This window comes from Cnephaeus nilssonii, assembly GCF_951640355.1.
Source record: "Cnephaeus nilssonii genome assembly, chromosome: 12".
Lineage (NCBI taxonomy): Eukaryota > Metazoa > Chordata > Mammalia > Chiroptera > Vespertilionidae > Cnephaeus > Cnephaeus nilssonii.
The window spans coordinates 39,141,527-39,162,725 of record NC_137083.1 but is presented as its reverse complement, the minus strand read 5'-3'; the positions used below and the strand labels follow the sequence as shown (position 1 = coordinate 39,162,725).

General features: G+C 39.4%; 1 protein-coding gene across 1 annotated transcript in view; it reads left to right on the top strand.

The window, feature by feature from the left end:
- Positions 1 to 21,199, top strand: part of RELN (reelin) — a 449,067-nt gene that overhangs the window by 255,890 nt on the left and 171,978 nt on the right. Inside the window, exon 11 of the mRNA XM_079785901.1 lies at positions 5,314 to 5,459. Coding sequence (XP_079642027.1) covers positions 5,314 to 5,459 — 146 coding nt within the window. The remainder of the gene's footprint in view (positions 1 to 5,313; positions 5,460 to 21,199) is intronic.

The following is a 21,199-nucleotide window of genomic DNA, read 5'->3' as shown; positions in this document are numbered from 1 at the left end:
ATCAAAAGCTCTAACTCAGGACATCACATGCTATTTATAATCATTTTCTCAAGAAAACCTGATAGATTTTTTTACTATACTCAAAATAAAATAATCCTGACTTCCAAAATATTGTTGTTTTTAACATAACAAGAGCTCATTTAACTGTCTTTTAAAGTTGTCTAGGTTTTAATTGTTATTTCATATAAATGACATGAGTTTGAATAGATGCTGAACAAAAACAGCTGGCTATTAAAATCACTGAGAGCAATTTTCTGGAATTCTTTTCATAGTTTCAATGCACATTTTGTTTGGATTTTAACATAGTACATTGATGTTATACAATGCATCTGTAAGAGAAGTGGCAACAGACATCTTGCATTATTAAGTTTTCCTGTCTCAGAAGAATGTTTGGTAATCTGCCAGAATTTGGAGGGCTTTTACATTTCTAATTGATGGTCTATCTGCACTAAAAATGAATGAGTATATGCAGTGCCTACCATATTGTATTGTGGGAACTATTCATTTATATTTTACTGAAGGTTTTAAGTTGATCTTAAGAATTTTAATGACTATTCTAATGAGAAACACAATAAAAATAGATTTAATTCCTGGCTGCTGTGGCTCAGTGGTTGAGCATCCACCCATGAACCAAGAGGCCACTGGTTTGATTCCCAGTCAGGGCACATGCCCAGGTTGCAGGCTCAATACCCAGTAGAGGATGTGCAGAAGGCAGCCAATCGATGTTTCTCTCTCATTGATATTTCTATATCTTTATCCCTTTCCTTTCCTCTCTCTCAATAAAAAAATAGACTTAAATAGCCTTCAATTTCACTATCAACTATTACTAAAAGTTTGGAATATAATGCCTTATCTTTTTTTTGAAAATGCACATATTCAGAAATAAAATAATTTTATTACAACACTGAAGAGTTTTAAGAAAGCACTTCCACATAATATTATTTGTGCTTCTAATATCATCTCTAGAAAATAGATATTATTGGTCTTATTCTATAACTTAAGAAATAGGACAAAAAGAATTAAATGACTTTTACAAAACCATGTTGCCATTAAGCAGAGAAATGTGTGGGAACATGCCTTCTGACTCCAATCCTCAAATTCCTTGATGCATAGTAACTGAATTTTCATTTCTTGTCATATTGATTATTTTTGGTTTCCAGTTCTTTGTTTTCTTCAGGTGCTTCATTCCTTTAGGTGCTAAATTAATTAAGGTAAATTCTAGGAGAAAGTTCCAACAACCCCTAGCTAATCAAGCAGGCCATGGAGTCCCATCAAATGCAGAGGTGCAATATCAAACACACAGAGGCCAGGGACTCCATCTCAGTCCAAATGCATTCAGGAATAAATTCTCAGTTTGGAGAGCATCTGGGAAACAAGACCATTTCTAAGACATTGAGCCATCTGTGACCAATCCTAAAATAGAATTAGCAAGAAACTCTAGCCCGACCAGCATGGCTCAGTGGACCTATGAACCAGGAGGTCACAGTTTGATTCCCGTCAGGGCACATGTCCAGGTTGCGGCACTCGATCTCCAGTTGGGGGGCGCGGGGGGGCATGCAGGAGGCAGCCAATCAATGATTCTCATCATTGATGTTTCTATCTTTCTCACTCTCTGAAATCAATAAAATTATATATTTTAAAAAACAAACAAGAAACTCTAACTTGCTTTGTAATTGTCTTAGGAATCCTCAGAAATGAGAACCCCAAACTGGCCCCAACCCTTCGCAAAATTCTTAAGTATAGGGCCTATACTTAATCAGCTTCTCAGGTGGCCCATTCCTGCTCAAAAGTTTGAAGAATTCACCAGTTTTACAGACTATCCCCTATTTAGTAGTCCTTATATTAGCCTGCCGGCTCATATCACCCTTACTTCAAACTTGAAAAACATTGGGTTCCACTCAGAATGGCTGAGGCAGAAATCATATCTGATCTCCTCAGTGTGGTGGGGAGCAGAGCAAGCCATCTGTGTGAGTTCAGTTCATCTGCAGGCCCTGCCACCCAGGAAATGGCAGCCCTATCTTGTGAGATGGAGAAGGTTGAGCCACCTCCTCCTGAAAGGCCACTGTTTACTTTGGGTGTGTCACACCCTTCCTTTGATTATGTGGCACTGAACTAACTAAGACTGAAGAAGAGAATACTCAAAAAGCAATACTTCTCTCCCTCCACACCCAAAGGACACTGGATCTACTTGGGAGGGGTAATAAAGCTAACTGTGACTTTTCCGTTAAACTTGACAGATAGGATTAGGGTGTTTACTATGCAAAATGAACTCTGACTGGCATAAACCACTGCCCTGTGTGTCTTCATTTAGGTTCCGTATTGAGTATTGTTCTTTTACTACAGATTGGTAAAGAATAGTGTCTTCCCTATAGGAATAATAAAACTACGAAAACTAAACCATTTTATCCTTCAGGGAAACTTGCCAAAGACAGATCATACTAATTTTTAGACTCTACTAGTATAAAAATAGGTTATTACTCAAAATGAGTGTTACATTTTTTCAGGTTGCTTTCTTCATACTTGATATGATAAATATTACTTGTATTTCCTATGCTGGCACTATTGCAGTTATAGTGACAAAAGTATATATTTACTAGAGAATTTTCAATAATTGTACAATTACAAGTGGTCTATTAAACTACCAAATGTTTTGTAACAGCAAAATAACTAACATAAAGATCATTTAAATATACTTTATTTTCCCAAAACATTAAGACATTTTAATGTTGTAAAACAACTTTAACAGCATGCTAATTTTATAATGGTTTCATCTTTTACATAAAATTTCAACCTCAATTTCATTAAAATATGTATTAGATATGTTAATAATATAAATTTGGAGGAGGAGTGAAACATAATTATGTACAACACAGAGTCTTAAAATATTAAACAATTCTGCCCTGGCCAGGTGGCTCAATTGGTTGGTGTGTCTACCAAAAATGTTGCAGGTTTGATTCCTGGTTGGGACACATGTCTAGGTTGTGGGTTCAATTTCCAGTCAAGGCGCAACCGATCTATGTTTCTCTCTCTCTCTCTCCCCATTCCTCTCTCTCCAAAATCAATACAAGCATATCCTGGGTGAGGATTTTATATATATAGGAAACCAAAATTAAAAAATTAAATTGATGTTTAGCCAGAAATGACCAAAGTTTTATGTTAAGCTAGTTATTGTTTTTATTACACAAATGCATCCTTTTAAATTGTAATATAAATTATTCCATTTTCACATGTATAAGATTTTATGTATGCCATTCCCTTGGTTAATGACAATGTATTGTTTGCATTGATATCAAAGTTCTTATGTTACTTCCAGATAAACATAGGCCACAGTTGTTCAGGATTCCAGAATGTGAAGATAACTGTGAAACTTACAGCTCAGTGGATTTATTATTAAGGAAGTTATCTGTGTTATTCTACTTAGCATTTATTGTCTTTACGGGATGCACAGTAGTGGAGGATGCTTCGGCTTTTCATAGCTTAACAGTTTCTATTAAGTGTTAAATAAGACAGAATCCTGGTTTTGATCAATGTGTGTGGGTTAAAGATTGCATGTAATGATCTCAGTTTAGAATCTATAAATAACCTGTATTCATTGTGTTGTGAAGAAGATTCTCTGACAGGAGATACATTCCACACACAACAGTATATCTAAGATGATAAGATCCAATGGATGTGCTATGAGGTGATTCCCCCAAGATCATATGCTTTTTTGAACTTACAGGAGCTTCTGAAAGCTTTATTTGCTCTTTCAGTGTAGTAGTCTGAATCCTCCCCCAATTGATTTTACCAGCATTAACCAGCTTAATTGTCATAAAATATTTGTTTGCTCACATCATTCCTCCATTCTAGACTACCACTGCCAACAGAATATTGTAGAGATCTCTTAGACTACCATTTAAGATCCTTTGCTGTCAGGCTAAAGTGTAATTCTGAAAATCATGCCTACTTATCACCTTTGTCATTCATTTATTTGTCTTTGTCATCCAACTTGGATTTTGTTTTTATTTTAAAGGCTGTTGAAGTCCTACTCATTTATGAAGCCTGCTCACCTACACCAGCCCCCTGATACAGTGACTTCTACCCTCTCTCACTCATCAGCACTTACTATACGTTGCCTGGCATTGATACCTATCTTTGATATGTCTCACCTAGACTGGGATTTTTTTTTAGAGCAAAGAATATATATTATATCACTTCATTATAAACCCCTTTCTCCCAGTACCTTTGTTAATCTCTTCTACTACTGAGTTCTCCATGAAAGATTAATTTAATACCTGAAAAGGCATAGCCGTATCATTCACTCATTGATTTATTTAATTGTTGAAAGAATACTAGATATATTTTAATTCCTACTATTTGCCAAGCACTGTGCTAAGACATGGACTACAACACAGAATAAAATGGACATGATCCTTGCCCTACAGAACTTACTTTCGCTGTGCCTAACTAATATTTTCTGCCCAACTACTTCTCTTCACATCTATTTCATTTTAAGAATATATGTATATAACATAAAAGAATGTTTGATCTTTTATTTATTAGCATTTCTCTCTATATAACTTGTTACCAAGAATTATTAATGCAAATTTATCACATTTTTAAATACTCAGTTTACTCAGCTCCAGAGTTTGCTCTTGCCTTTGACTATTCACTTTAAGTTGAAAAAATGTTAAAAGATTATTATAAGAAATTTTTTTTGTAAAACTAGTGTTCTTTTGGAGAATAACAAAGTTTATGATTTCTCAGCACTTCTTAGATCTGGCCAGAAACTTTTACTCAAAAGGTGGCTGAGAATATATGATCATATCAGGGATTACTTTGACCTTTTCTATATTCCATGTTTTGATTAGCTGACTAGTCTACTCATATCCCATTTACAGACAAATTGTGGAAGATTTGAATGACAAGCTAGAACTATATGGAATAATGAAAAGGTCAGTGCAATTTAGCCCATAACCACAGTATTGAAAATATATGACAAGTCATTATCACACTTAATTTCTACAACAAGGACTATGCTGAAGATGGGAAATTACTCCAATTAAAATATTCTTGTTTCATTCTGAAGGCTGAGGTGGCAGAGATCAAATGGCCTCTTGACTCCTTTTTTTATAATAACTTAATAAGTTAGAAAGAAACTGTAATTGAATTAACAAGACAAAAAAAAGAGGTAACAAGCTCTTTTGACTTGAGAGTCCATCATAGAGGGAATAATATAATGACTTTTCTAAAAATTCTAATTATACATCAGTAAGACAGATTCAGCTACAAAACCAATTCAACAGCCACCCCATGCTCTCTTTTTATCTACAGCATAGCTGTCAGTCAGATGGGAACTCCATTTATTTCCATGGAAATGAAGGCAGTGAATTTAATTTTGCAACCACCCGGGATGTAGATCTTTCTACAGAGGATATTCAAGAGCAGTGGTCAGAAGAATTTGAGAGCCAACCTACAGGGTAAGTAATTGTTATCTCCCATGCTGTGTAGAGCACTTACATTTATTCCACTCACATATTTTAATGCATATTGTTAAATAGCAAAGTATAGCTAAATCAATACTGATGATTCTTAGAACAGATAAGGGTTACATTTAACCTAAATACTTTTATTAGTAATCAACTATTTTTATGCATATTAAAAATTGGTGATTATAAATACCTTTTATCTTCAGTTGAAACACTTACATTTTATCTTTGTTTATTCAGTTTTTACTGGGAGAAAGTATTTTTTTTCAATCTGTATAGAATATAAAATCTTTTCACTACTATTATATTGAGACTTTCAGTTGTCTCCATGAAATCTGAGGTTTATCAATGCGATTATCTGATTTTTGATGGTTCTGATCTTTAAAAGTTGTTGAGGGGGTAAAATTTATCTTTGAGATATTAGTAAAGGAGGAATATGGGGTTGAGATTGCAGTAAAAGAGAAATGAAGCTATGAGAGTGTTTTGGTGGCACTATTTTCTGGCCATTCTGAGATATGTGCCTTCTTCTGGGTCCTATGTTCTGAGATATCTCATATTAATCAAGCAGCATTTTCATAAGTTCACATTTAAAAATATTAATGGGTTCAGAAAATAAAAATTTATAAGGTAGTGAAAGTGGGGAAGAAAGTCTAGAAATTCCTGGTTCTCACGTAGCTTTGTTTTTGCAATAAGTACATGTAATCAGAACACCAGGTCCCATTGTTTAGTATATGTTTTCTAATACTACAATGAGAATAAATGAAATAACACTAAATGTAATTTCATAATGAATATGAAACAGCAGTCATTTAATTGTTAACTGTGAGAAGCTTTTCCATAATCTGAGATATAGTCATGTCTCTCTGTTCACAACAAGTTAAATCAAAACTGGATGGAACATCTAAGTGCCTGAGTGGCAAGAAGGCCAATATTGCTCTCTTGGGCTCCCCACTTCCTGTGCATTGCCCAGGAGGTGCATTCAGGCCCAATAAGAGGGAAATCTGACCAGCAGCCTGAGCTGCCACTGCTGCTGCTACTCCTTGGGGCCACATCAGGGTCTTTTACTGCTGAAAGCTAGGTTTCTGTTGTGGCTGACAGCTCTGCTCTTTCTTGCCCCAGGGAAGTCTGTGGCACCGGGGAGGGTAGGCCTCTGAAAGAGATTGACACTTTGAGGGACCCCACCCCTTCGGGGCCTACCATTGACCTCTATAGGCCTAGCACTGATGCTCAGGCCTTCAGTCCACAAAGTCCTTCTTCTCTTAGGCTCCTGTCACTCCACTATCTCCTTGAGGGACCAGCAACTGCTGCTCCTCTTTTCATCTCCAGGATCTACCCAGGCATTAGGCTGCTGTTTTGTTGTAACCCTTACACTACACAGGGCTCATTCCACGCCCTTCACAGACCAAAGGGCTCTGATGGGGCCCAGAACTTTGACAACGTACGCAAGGCATCTGTACCTGCCTTCTGGAGATAAAGCATCCATCACCAGCAAAGCATTCTTTCTGACCCCGATACAAAGACCAATTCAAATATTCTTCCTGATTATGTAGTTTGACTGCCTATGAGGGGGTCCCAGATTTTGAAGCAGAAGAGATTTGCTGATCTCCACTCCTTCATTTCTCCAAGCTTAGGCCACTCATCCAGCAGTGAAGAGTCTTCCTCTTCAGTGAGGGCCACATCTCAGTGATTCCCAGCCCTCGTCCCAGTAAAGCAGAGAAGCAGTTTTCATCTTCAGTACTACCATGTCCTCTCCCTCTCCCTCTCCCTCCTGTCTCCAGTAAAACTTAGTCTTCAATGACACACACACACACACACACACACACACACACACACACACACACACATATATATATATATATCTATATATATATATCTATATATATATATATCTTTATTGATATAGAGAGCAAGGGAGAGGGGGAGAGAGATAGAGACCTCAATGATAAGAGACAATCATTGATCGGTTGCCTCCTGCATGATCGGGGATCAAGCACGCAACCCAGGCTTATACCCTGATCAGGAATGGAACCATGACCTCCTGGTTCATAGGTCGGTATTCAATTACTGAGCCACCATGGCCAGGCAATACCACTCATTCTTATTGTTTTGAGGAGAGAGAAAATTTATTTTTACCTATTTTATCTCCCACAGTTCCCTTTTCCTCTTTTTTTTTTTTTTTTTTTTTGGCATGTAGTATCATGGAGTCCTGTTTATAAAGGAACAAAAGAAATCCCCTCTACTAGTAACAGTGGAGATAAACTCACAAAAAAACCCATTCATGAATTAAGCTTAGAAAGCAATTGTTTTGCTATTAGGAGAAATTAAACATTTTTAAAAATTAATGTACTGGTCCAAAAACATCTGGTAATATATAAATGTCAATTAACAGATCAGACATTCCATGTTCACAGAGCACTAATGATACAAGAGAATCCATGGCTAAACCAAATAATCTTCCAAAACAAAACAAAAAGAACTAAAAGTATTTGTGCCTAAGAACTCTATCATTTCACTTATATGTGGGATATGAAACTGAAACTCATGAACATAAACAGCAATGTGGTGATTGCCAGAAGGAAGGGGGTGGAGGAAAAAGGGATCTTAATATAAGGTGACAGGAGAAGATTTGCCTTTGGGTGGTGGGCACACGGTGCAATATACAGATCTTGTAACATAGAAACTCACACCTGAAATCTATATGTTCATGTTGACCAATGTCACCCCTATCAATTTAATAAATAAATATTTTAAAAAATAAAAGTATATGTGCCTTAAAAAAAATAAAGCTAAAATCAGTATGGACACAGATGAACATCAGAGTAATTTCTATTCCCTCTGTGACTCGGTGGTTTCAACTATGCCTTTGGAAATTCCTCTGAACTAAGGATGTATCAGGGATTGATTACATACAGTTCAGAGGCTGATGCTTTCAAGCTATGGCATTGTCAGCAGGTTTCTTATCCAATAACATGGGATAATGTGCTTGACAAAAACACCTGTGCCGCTCTAATTGGTACACAACTAATCACCTAAGTTCTAAAAGTAGTTTATTCTAACACCACACCTTGGCTTATTTGTAGCTCTTCCCCCAGGATATCAGGCCACACACCCAGAATTACCTCACTATGCTCCCATCTGGTGCTCAGTTATTAAGATGGCATTATGATGTAAAGGTATAAAAGGATAATGACAGGACCTAGCATATTCGGCGTTTGGGGTGATGATAAAAATGCTGGTTTAGTCTACAGTGATATGTGCATATGTGTGTGCTCCCTCCCCGCACCCACCCAGTCCCAAATGCTATTTTATTGGTCTAGGAAAAAATGCTGCTATAATAATTTTTAATCATAGCTTTGGGAGGAAAATTCTGTCAAAAATCAAATTAATGTGAAGCATTTTTACCTATGGTAAAAGCTGACAAAGGAAAACAGATTAGGACTCTGGTAGTGAAATTCTTGATGTGTTTTGTTTTCTCAGCCAGGTTTACAGAATATTTGTCTCGTTCTCCTCAAGCATCTCCGCCCACATAATTTGTCATTATAAGCTCACCTGCCTAAGTAGGTAGAAAACAAATGATATTTAGAGTAACCAATTGAGTTGATTTAATTCTGTAGCTTTGAGGTCAGTTTTTTAAACAATTTTAAAATTAAATTATTTATATGACTATAATATTTTCATCTCTTTTAACTGTTTTCCTCCCATAAGAAATATGGGAGAGAAAATAAAAGATGTGGTTCTCTCTAATAATATTTTGAAACCTTGTACCTGAATAGCAAGAAAAAAAGGGAACTACTAAGCCATTATGACATTTTTTGGAACCCACTTTTACAAATATCCCTGTTTTCCTACCATTGAATCAAAGAATTTGATCTTAGATCACAAGGATGCGAGAACGGTTTGCCTTTCATATCACAACGCTGTCCCAAAGCCAGTTGTTGAGTTTAGTCTTTTAAAGTGGGATTTTAAAGTCTTTTTTCTTTTTCCTAAAGAAGACACATCTGCTCTTCTGCAAGAGAGAAACGTTAATAGATACACTGCTAATTTATGTCAGTCTTTCTGAACTGTGGCTTACCCTTACAAACACATCATTTAATTAGCAACCACCATAGCTTACCTAGCCGAGGCTGTCCTCAGATGGGTGGGGGCTTTATGAAAATGCATTACTATAATATGGAATTTGAATACTTGTCTTTCATTCCAAAAGCAAACATTGTATGTTTTTACTATTCAGATACTTTTTTTTCTTTCTTAAAAAAAATTTATCTTTATTGTTGAAAATATTGTAGATGCTCCCCTTTTTTCCCCCTGACCCCCTCCACTCCACCCCCTACCGCACCCCAGGCTTTCACCACACTGTTGTCTGTGTCCATGGGTATGTATAGATGCATATAAGTTCTTTGGTTGATCTCTCCCACCCCACTCCCAAATACCTTTTTTAAAAATATATATATTTTAGTGATTTTTTACAGAGAGGAAGGGAGAGGGAAAAAGAGTTAGAAACATCGATGAGAGAGAAACATCGATCAGCTGCCTCCTGCACACTCCCTACTGGGGATGTACCCGCAACCAAGGTACATGCGCTTGACCAGAATCGAACCTGGGACCCTTCAGTCCACAGGCCGTCGCTATATCCACTGAGCCAAACCGGTTAGGGCCCAAATACCTTTTTAAAATATCTTTATTTTGTCATCACCAGAGTATTCATGTTAAAGAGAGCAACTCTACAAGTGCAATGAATATTAGAATAATTGAATCAAAACAGCATGTTCCAGTCTTCCCTACCTGCCCCAAATCCTTGGAAATTACAGAAAATTATGCTCGGGCTCAGTTGGTTGAGTGTTGTCCCATGTACCAAAGGTCACTGGTTCAATTCTGAATCAGGGCACATGCCTGGGTTGTGGGCTCGATCCCCAGTAGGGGGTGGGCAGGAGGGAGCCGATGGATATTTCTCTCCCTCTCCTTTCCTCTCTCTCTAAAATCAATAAAAACATATTTAGAAAATGAGCAAATGAATTTATAATAACACTATAAACCAGAATTAGGAAGGATTACACACACAAAAGAAAGTGAGAGGAGGAAGGGATTTGGTGGAAGGAGGAAACTGTAGCCCAAAACACATGTTGAATAAGACCCTACCAAAGGTGTCCCAGTGCTGCTCCAGGTCAGTGATGCTGGACACAGAGCAGGATGGGATTCTGACGTACTGCTGTAGTACCTGCCAAGTAGGTGAGCCCTCACTACACCCACTTCCTAGCAGGGGTCTTTCCCCATGAGCAAGCAGTGAATGTGGACCCTTGGAATGGAAAAGTGGGGCAATGTCAGGTGGCTGGAAACCTCAAAGGGAATGCAGGACCACTATGGCAGTCTCCAGCCAAGGGCACATCTGCCTCCCCATCACTGGGCGCAAAGGCACCACAACTAAGAGAGAATAGTAGAAACAAATTTAAGCAAATGACCCCAAAATCATCAAATCTGAGTAAAATCAACTCCGAACTAAAGAACTAAGAGCTGAGGAATTAGAAGTAGCAGACTATACAAATGAAGATTTTTATGAGAAGTATAATTAATATCCTCAGAGGGATAAGAGGTCATACTGCATTTGTGAAATAAAAAGATTTTATAAGGAAAAAAATAATATGTGAGAAATGAAGCTTTATGATTGTTAAAACAAACTTAAAGAATTTTCTCCCCCTGAATATCAGTATAAATGAAGAGCAAATTAATGAGTTGGACATTTGAGTCTTGGGATATTCCCAAAACTAGAGTCATTAGATAAAAGAAAAGGAGATGTAAGTTATTTGGGGGGAGGAGGGAAATTAAACATTAAAATAGTTGGACTTCTAACATTAGAAATAATAGGATATCCAGAAGGAGAAATCAGAGGGAATATGTAGAATGAAATATTCAAAGACTATTTATTATTGAAGGAAAGTTCCTGAGATTTAAGAAAGAAGAAGGAAGAAAAAAACCTCTAAATGAAAATGGTTAGCAGAATGAATGGAAAAATACCCAATTCTAGACCATCTGAGTACAAACTTCGGAGTACCGATAAGAGAGGAAGTCCTAAGAGCTTCTAGTTGAGATTCATTGTACTTTCCTTGGTAGCATTAAGCATAAGTTTTAAAAAATGAAGAAGTTATTTTAATTTCTGAGAGAAAATTATTTAGAACATAAAATTCTTCTCCAGAAAAATATCATTCAAGTCATAGGGAAAATGAAAACCTTTTCAATTGCATAAGGTTCGGAAAGTTTACCCTCTCTGAATGAATTACTGGAAGGTGTATGCCTGGATATTAACTCTAAAGGAAGATGAGAGATTCAAGAAAGAGTAGTGAACAAATAAGCTCATCTGGCCAGTGTTGCTCAGTGGTTGAGCATCAACCTGTGAACCAGGAGGTCACAGTTCAATTCCCAGTCAGGGCACATGCCCGGGTTGCAGGCTCAGTCCCCAGTGTGGGGCACGCAAGAGGTAGCTGATGGATGGTTTTCTGTTGTCATTGATGTTCCTATCTCTCTCTTTCTCTCCTTTCCTCTTTGAAATAAAAATGTATTTTTTAAAAATCAATAGAAAAAGTATGCTCGGGTGAGGATTAACCAAAAAATGGGGGTATTTTATGCAACAGTATATCTGCAGCACTTTGCACAATGTATGGCACATAATAAGCTATCCAAAAACTTAGAAATTAGTTGTTATCCTAACTATAATTACTATCAGTAATGGGATATGAGCAAAGTGGTGTTCAAAAAAATTTGCTCATATTTATTAGTGATATATATGCAAGAAACACAAACAAAATTAAAAAGGCCAAGAAACCCCTAAATAAACCAACAAGTAGGTCATTATGAAAAAAGACAATACTAGTTAAAATGATAATTGGATATTTTTAAAACCCTGAAGGTGCTAAAATGGATCAGCGTAAACTTGTTGCACACTGTTAAAAGACACATATTACTTCTTACTTGTTTTGTTTTGTTTTTGACCTGGGTTCTAACATTGCTTTCTATTTAAGCAAATTATTTTTATTTTTAAAGAGTATAAATAGTAATTTTTCTAATTAAAAAAAATCTCTATATGTTAGCTACGTATGCTAAAAATTGTTCTGGAACTCCTTCATATGAATCGTAGATCCTTTTTAAATTGCAGCACATTTGCACAACATCTATGTTCTTGTGCACTGCCATTCTTGAATTGGTTTTTTGCTCCATCCCCCTCTACAAACCAGCTGTCCATATGAGCCTCCAACTGGCTCCCTAGCTGAGAGGACCTTCTTTACTGAAGTCAAATGGAAAAAGAGGTTGAAATATTAATTCTTCTGAAGTGCTTTGATTCCTGACTTCCTGGGTCATTAGCCAGTGATAGGATTTTCCTGTTGAAAATGTCAGAGTAGGTTGCTAGCACCAAAATGTTCATATGCCTACTTCGTATGTCTTTGTTTTCCATATTTCCTCCTTGGTAGTGCACCTCATCAACACTGGCCACCAAACAGTCCTGAATATCTAAGAGTTTATGTGAAGCAAGAGCAGAACTCTCACACCTTCAGAACCTTAGCTTGAGGTTATCTGTACTTTAGAACATATCCAGGGGCATTAGAGAATTGAGAATGTAATTCCTCAGGCCCAGAAAGTGGGATAAATAATATACAGGCAGTCCTCGGGCTACGTCTGAAATCCGTTCCTACGGCGCGACGTAATGCAATTTTTTCCGTAAGTCAGAACCCACCTACATAAGCACCTATGTCACTTGCATGGAGCCCACATACATAGCAGTAATGAAGTGAAACAGTAAAAAAAAAATTTAAAGAAAGATAACAATTCCTGACCTTTACTTGTGGGTAAATAAATAATAAAAAACATAAAGCACATATGTACATACGTCGAAATGACGGAACTTCTTTTTTTTTTTTTATAAATACTGTAAATGGGAGATGGCGATGTAACCACAAAATGACGTAAGTCGAGTCCAACGTAACCCAAGGACTGCCTGTAACTATCTATTACTATATTTTTAAATTAAATAATAGACTAATGACTAAATATAGCTTGGCATGTGCATAATAAAATATTACCTGAAAGAAGAACAAAGTTGGAGGGATTACAATACCAGATATCAAACTGTATTATAAAGCCACTGTTCTCAAAACTGCCTGGTACTGGCACAATAACCGACATATAGACCAGTGGAACAGAACAGAGAACCCAGAAATCAATCCAAGCCATATGCTCAATTAATATTTGACAAAGGAGGCAAGAGAATACAATGGAGTCAAGACAATCTCTTCAATAAATGGTGTTGGGAAAATTAGACAGATATATGCAAAAAAGTAAAACTAGGTCACAACTTACACCATACACAAAAATAAACTCAAAATGGATAAAGGACTTAAATGTAAGATGGGAGACGATAAAAATCTTAGAAGAATCCATAGGCAGCAAAATATCAGACATATTTCATAGCAGTGTCTTTACCAATACATCTCCTAGGAAAATGGAAACTAAGGAGAAAATAAACAAATGGGACTACATCAAAATAAAAAGCTTCTGCACAGCAAAAGAAACTATCGACAAAACAAGGGAGCCCACTGCATAGGAAAACATTTGCCAATGTTACGTCTGATAAGAGTTTAATCTCCAAAATTTATAGGGAACTCATACAACTTAACAAAAAGAAGATAAATAGTCCAATCAAAAGATGGGCAAAGGATCTAAATAGACGCTTTTCAAAAGTGGACATACAGAAGGCCAAGAGACATATGAAAACATGCTCAAAGTCACTAATCATCCAAGAGATGCAAATCAAAACAACAATCGGTACCATCTCACACCTGTCAGAATGGCTATCATCAACAAATCAACCAACGACAAGTGCTGGCGAGGATGTGGAGAAAAAGGAACCCTCGTGCACTGCTGGTGGGAATGCAGACTGGTGCAGCAACTGTGGAGAACAGTATGGAGATTCCTCAAAAATTAAAAATGGACCTCCCATTTGACCCAGTAATCCCACTTCTAGGAATATATCCCAAGAAAACAGAAACACCAATCAGAAAGGATATATGCACCCCTATGTTCATAGCAGCACAATTTACAATAGCTAAGATTTGTAAACACCCTAAGTGTCCATCAGCTGATGAATGGGTAAAAAACCGGTGGTACATCTACACAATGGAATACTATGCTGCTGTAGAAAAGAAAGAACTGTTACCATTTGCAACAGCATGGATGGACCTGGAGAACATTATGCTAAGCAAAATAAGCCAGTCGGAGAAAGATAAATATCACATGATCTCACTCATTTGTGGAATATAATGAACAACATAAACTGATGAACACAAATAGATCCAGAGACATAGAAGTATCAAACAGACCGTCAAACCTCAGAAGGAAGGCAGGGGAAGGTGGCAGGTGGTGGGGTGGTGTTGGGGGGATAAGAGATCAACCAAAGGGCTTGTATCCATGCATATGAGCATGACCAATGGACGCAGACAATAGGGGTTGGGGGCATGTGCTGGGGTGGGTGGGAGCAGGTGGGGAGAGGTCAATGGGGAAAAAGGGAGACATATATAAAACTTTCAACAATGAAGAATCTTCTCTAATAAAATGGTAATATGCAAATTAACCATCACTCCGCTACATAAGCCACACCCACCGGCCAAGCCACGCCCACAAGCCAATCAGGGCGAGTATGCAAATTAACCCAAACCAAGATGGCTACAGCCACAGAGAGCATGGTTTCCCAGGTAACAGAGCAAGCCAAGCTTTCCATAGCTGTTGCAGGCCTAAGCCTCCACTCAAGCTACAAAGTTTCAATTATAGAAGGTAAACAAATTCAAACAAATGGCAACAGAATGGAGCTTGAGAGAGCAGGCCAGGGTTGCCGGCGGCAACAGGGGAAGCAAAGCTTTAAAGCACACCCTGGCCGGGCTCACCCGCTTAAGGCAACAAAGTTTCAACTGTAGAAGGTGAATTAAATGCCACAGAGATGGCTGCCGCCCCAGAGGGAACAGCAGGCTTGGCTCTGCTCCAGGCTACAAAGTTTCAATTGTAGAAGGAAAATAAATCCCAGATACCAGGGCCTCCGCTTAGGTTGCCAGGGGGCGTGGCCCGCCTGCAAACCACCACAGCCCCCTCGCTCAGGCCACCCCACGCTCCAAGGGAACCCCACCCTGATCTGGGACACCCTTCAGGGCAAACCAGCTGGCCCCCACCCGTGCACCAGGCCTCTATCTTATCTAATAAAAGAGTAATATACAGATTGATCATCACTGCAACACACAATATAGCTGCCCCCATGTGGTCAAAGATCCTGCCCCCATGTGGACACAAGATGGCCACTACAAGATGGCCAGCAGGGGAGGGCAGTTGGGAGGCACCCGGCCTGCAAAGGAGGGCAGTTGAGAGGGACCAGGCTTGCAAGGGAGGGCAATTGGGGGTGATCAACCCTGCAGGAGAGGGCAGTTAGGGGTGACCAGGCTGGCAGAGGAGGGAAGTTGGGGGCAAACAGGCTGGCAGGGGAGCAGTTAAGCATCAACCAGGCTGGCAGCGGAGTGGTTAGGGGGTGATCAGGCTGGCAGGCAGAAGTGGTTAGGGGCAATCAGGAAGGCAGGCAGGCAAGCAGTTGGGAGCCAGCAGTCCTGGATTGTGAGAGGGATGTCCGACTGCCCGTTTAGGCCCGATCCTGTGGATCGGGCCTAAACGGGCAGTCGGACATCCCTCCAGGAGTCCCAGATTGGAGAGGGTACAGGCTGGGTTGAGGGACAACCCCCCGCCGTGCACGAATTTCGTGCACCGGGCTTCTAGTTTAAAATATATATATTACCTGGCCTGTTTATGTAGAGCCAATAACCTGGAAAATGTGTGCATTATTAATGTAAGCGAAAAAGGGCAGAATATAAAAACATATACAATATTATCACAACTATCTGGAAATATACATATAGAATATTAGAAGTAAATACACTAAAATATTAATTGTGCTTGTGCTTGTCTCTGAAATAGTGTGATTATGGGTGATTTTTTCTTGTACTCTTTATATTTTCCAATTTTTCAATAATGAGAATATTGTTATAATAAAAACAAATAGAATTTCTTTCTTTAAACTTCAAAAAATATTTCCAACTGTACTCTTTTAGAATGACTTATGCAGGTGTCCTTTCAAGGCCTTAGGCTTCACTTGTGTTACGAGTCTTTCCCTAATTAAAAAAATAAAAATAAAAGGCTAGTTAGTAGTGGCAAATGCCTCCTACATAAGACAGAATACCCAGAATTCCAACACGCCAGCAAGATATAAAAAAGATGCCAGAGGGCATACAAGACATCCTGGGAACAAACTTCCATTCCTATCATTGGCCTTGCTGACTTTTTTCAAATGGTCAGAGAGAGAGAGTAATCTCTGAGCTGCTGGCTTGTTCCCTCCAACTTCCAGCCCTACAGTCCTATTCCACTACCATCCATACCCTATTAAGATAACTGCTGTATAAATTTGTTCTGAAGAGCCCTTTCAAGAAATATATTTTAAAACAGCTCATCTAAAATTATAGAAAAATATTTGAGCACAGACAGTGGTTTCCTCAGGTCAGCCATAACTCAGTGTCTAATAGATGATTTAATAAAGAGAGCAAAGTGCAAACTATTAGTTATATATTTTAAAGACATTGCTTGCAAAGTGGGACACGCCTGCAACTGACTCAAAATGTCTTTCTTAAAATTTAATGCTATCTAGTGGAATGAAATTAAGACAAAATTAATATTAAATCAAATCAAACAATTTTATATTGGACTCCTTGTTCCAGGGAGATAGTATCAAAGAATCTTATATATAACCTTTGAAAATCAAAACTGCATATACACACACGCACAAAAAAAAAAAAACCCAATCTCCATTATAGCCCTTTCAATGTAAGTTGATGCTTTTGGTAAAAATGGGCTTCAAAGTTATTTAGAACAGTTTGAGCATCTTCTTGTTATTTTCTATAAAGTATTCCCCCTGTCTGACCAGAAGAATGATGTTACCCCTGATTAAAATCTTTGTCACAAAATACTTATAAAGCTGAGGGGGGTTTTAGTTAAGCTTATAATTCAGGGTCAGTGAATTGAAGATATATTGCCAATCTAAGTTAACATTGTATTAAATGGGCCATGTTTTACAGACATGTTTATTTAAAGCAAACCCTACTTGACCATGCAGATAATATAAAATTAAAATAAATTTAGGGGCCCAGATAGATTGTGGCCAAAATCTCAATACAAAAGACCAATTTATACTAATAAAAGGGTAATATACAAATTGGTCACAACGCCCTCACAATAACAACTGAACAGCAGGCTGCGTGGGGCGACCAGGCTGGCAGGGGGGTTAGTGAGGGATGACCAAACAACTGAACAGCAGGCTGCGTGGGGCAACCAGGCCAGCAGGGGGGTTAGTGAGGGATGACCAAATGACTGAACAGCAGGCTGCATGGTGGGGGGACCAGTGAGGGGCAACCAGGCCAGCAGAGGGGGGCAGTAAGGGATGACCAGGCCGGTGAGGGGGGCAGTGAAGGGCAACCAGGCCAGCGGCGGGTGAGGGGGCAGTGAGGGGTGATCAGGCTGGCAGGCAGAGGCGGTTAGGGGCGATCAGGCAGGCAGGCTGGTAAGCAATTAGGAGCCAGCAGTCCTGGATTGTGAGAGGGATGTCCAACTGCCAGTTTCGGGCCACAACTGGCAGTCAGAATCCCCTGAGGGGTCCCGGATTGGAGAGGGTCCAGGCTGGGCTGAGGGGATCCCCCCTCCCGTGCACGAATTTTGTGCACCGGGCCTCTAGTAGATAGATAAAACACAATCTTTCAGCTAAATACCCCCTTGCTGAAAGATATTTAAGCAAAAACACTTTTCATACTGTACTGCAACTTTATACAGGATTGTTTCTCTGCTTATTCTAATATGAAAAAAATACTCAGTATAAGTTAGACATTTCTTTTAATTGCTGTTTTCACTTATTTTAAGACAAAAAATAGCACTACATTTTACAGGGAAGAGGGGGGAATAGGAAACTAACATTGATTGGGACTATAATATCTCAGGCAATACATTCTTTTCTCTAAATATTCTCCAGTGCAGGTTATATTTTTGGTCTTATTAGTGAGAAAGCTGAATGCTGTCTACCATTCTAAAGCCAATATTTTCATTCATGTTAATCCAGCAAGGAAACTAAAAGGAAACATTATATATATATATATATATATATATATATATATATATATATATATATATATATATATATAAAGCGTATGCAACCATTACAACTGAACAACCAGAATGACCAGTCGACCAATCGCTATGATGTGCACTGACCACCAGGGTGCAGGCACTCAATGCAGGAGCTGCCGCCTGGTGATCAGTGCGCTCCCACAGCCAACCTCCCTCAGCCTCTCCCCCTGGTCTGCCAACTTCCAGCAGCCCCTCCCCCTGGCTGGCCAACCTCCCATGGTCTCTCCCCCTTGCCAATTGCCCCCCCCCCTGATAGGCCCTGATCAGGGGGCCAATCGGCCAACCTCCTGGGGTCCCTCCCCCCAGCCTGCTGGCTTCCCTCGATTGCCAGCCAGGCCAAGGGACTCCACCCATGTATGAATTTGTGCACCAGGCCTCTAGTGTGTAATAAAAATCTGAAATAAAATTGAACTTCAGTGAAATACAGTAGAACCAGATGAAGAAAGTAATTTTTGAAATGCAATACCTGCAGGGAAGCCTTCAAATAGAGCTCATCCTTTACCTTCACCTTAGCTGTCTGCTAGAGGGAAAGCCTACCAATGCAATGGATGTGGAGAAGGTTTCAGTCAAAGCACACCCCGTGCTAGACATCACAGGACTCATACTGGAGATAAACCTCATGAATATAAATTAATGTGGAAGGGTTTTTACCTCTGGTACATCCTTTATTAAATATCAGAGAATTTATCCCAAGTAGAGACCTTATGGATATCAGGAATTTATTCAATCTCAGAGAATTCATAGTAGATTAAAAACCTATGAATTTGGCAAATGTGGGATCTTATAGCCAGGCTTTATTCCTTATCTTAGTTCAAACCTCAAGTTGCTAACTTGATTTAATATATTCTGAAAAATATAATAAAACAATTTTTCATAAATCTGTCACCTTTAGAACCATTTGCCAATAAGAGTAGGAAAAGATCTGATTAAAATATAAGACCTTTATTGCCTATGTTAATATTCTTAGTATTTTCATCAACCTATAATGAGATCATTTAACTTTTCATTCTGAATTATAATGTATATAAATTAAATGCCTTTTAAAATTATTTTATTTGAATATTATTTGCTTTTTTAAAGCAAATGTTTAAAATAAAAAAGTCCCCCTTGCATATCACATTTCCAACAGTTAAAATGTTGGTATCCTATCTCATAAAGAGGGAATATGCTAATTGACCATCACACCCTCACAAAGATGGTGGCACCCACAGCCAATAAGGAGGGAATATGCTAATTGACTGCCACACCCTCAAAGAGGGCATTGTCCACAGCCACAAGATGGCAGCACCCAGTCCCCTCAGTCCCGCCGGGACAGCAGATGTACGGCATGGCTGGTCCCATCCCTGGGCAGGTCCGGCCGCTCCGCCCACCTGCCTCCGAAGTTCCCCAGTCCCCTCAGAGGTGTGATGGGGCGTCGCCTTCTCCTGATCGCTGGGTCGACTCCCGCCCCTGAGGCATAGGCAAGCCTTGGATGACAGCTGCCCAGCTACCCAGGGATGGCCTGAGGTGCAGGCAAGCCTCAGATGTCAGCTGCCCAGCCACCCAGGGCTCTCCCAAGGCTCAGGCAAACCTCAGATGTCGGCTGCCCAGCTGCTCAGGGGGCGCCGAGGGGCAGGTAAGCTTCAGATGGTGGCTGCCCAGGCACCCAGGACCGCACAAGGCTCAGGTAACCAGGGTCGGCTGAGGCTTTCGCTGCCAGCAGTGGCAACAGCAGAGGTGTGATAGGGGCATCGCCTTCCCCTGATCACTGGGTCGACTCCCGCCCCTGAGGGGTCCTGGATTGTGAGAGGGGGCAGGCCAGGCTGAGGGACCCCCGCCCCCATGCATGAATTTTCATGTACCGGGCCTCTAGTCCTCTATAATAAAAGGCTAAATGCAAATCAACCAAACAGTGAAACGACCAGTTGCTATGATGCACACTGACCACCAGGGACAGATACTCAACACAGGAGCTGCCCCCTGGTGGTCAGTGCACTCCCACAGGAGGAGCGCTGCTCAGCCAGAAGCCAGGCTCACGGCAGGCGAGCACAGTGGTGGTGGCGGGAGCCTCTCCCACTTCCACAGCAGCACTAAGGATATTCGACTGCCGGCTTAGGCTCGTCAGTCAGACATCCCCTGAGGGCTCCCAGACTATAAGAAGGTGCAGGCTGGGCTGAGGGACCCCCCGAGTGCACGAATTTCGTGCAACAGGCCTCTAGTGTGTGTGTGTGTGTGTGTGTGTGTGTGTGTGTGTGTGTGTGTATGTATGTGTATATATTGGCATATATTCATTCAGACTTTTCTATGACTGTACCAAAAAGAGAAACTGACCAGAATTTCATTTTTTATCTAACCACCCCTATTAATAGACAAAGAATATTGTAATAAAAATTTTTATTGAAATAAAAATTCCTAAAATGAAATTTAGAGAATCAGACATGTATGTATACATATACATATATATAGGGTGTCCCCCAAAAATGTATACACATACTTTGAATAATTATAAA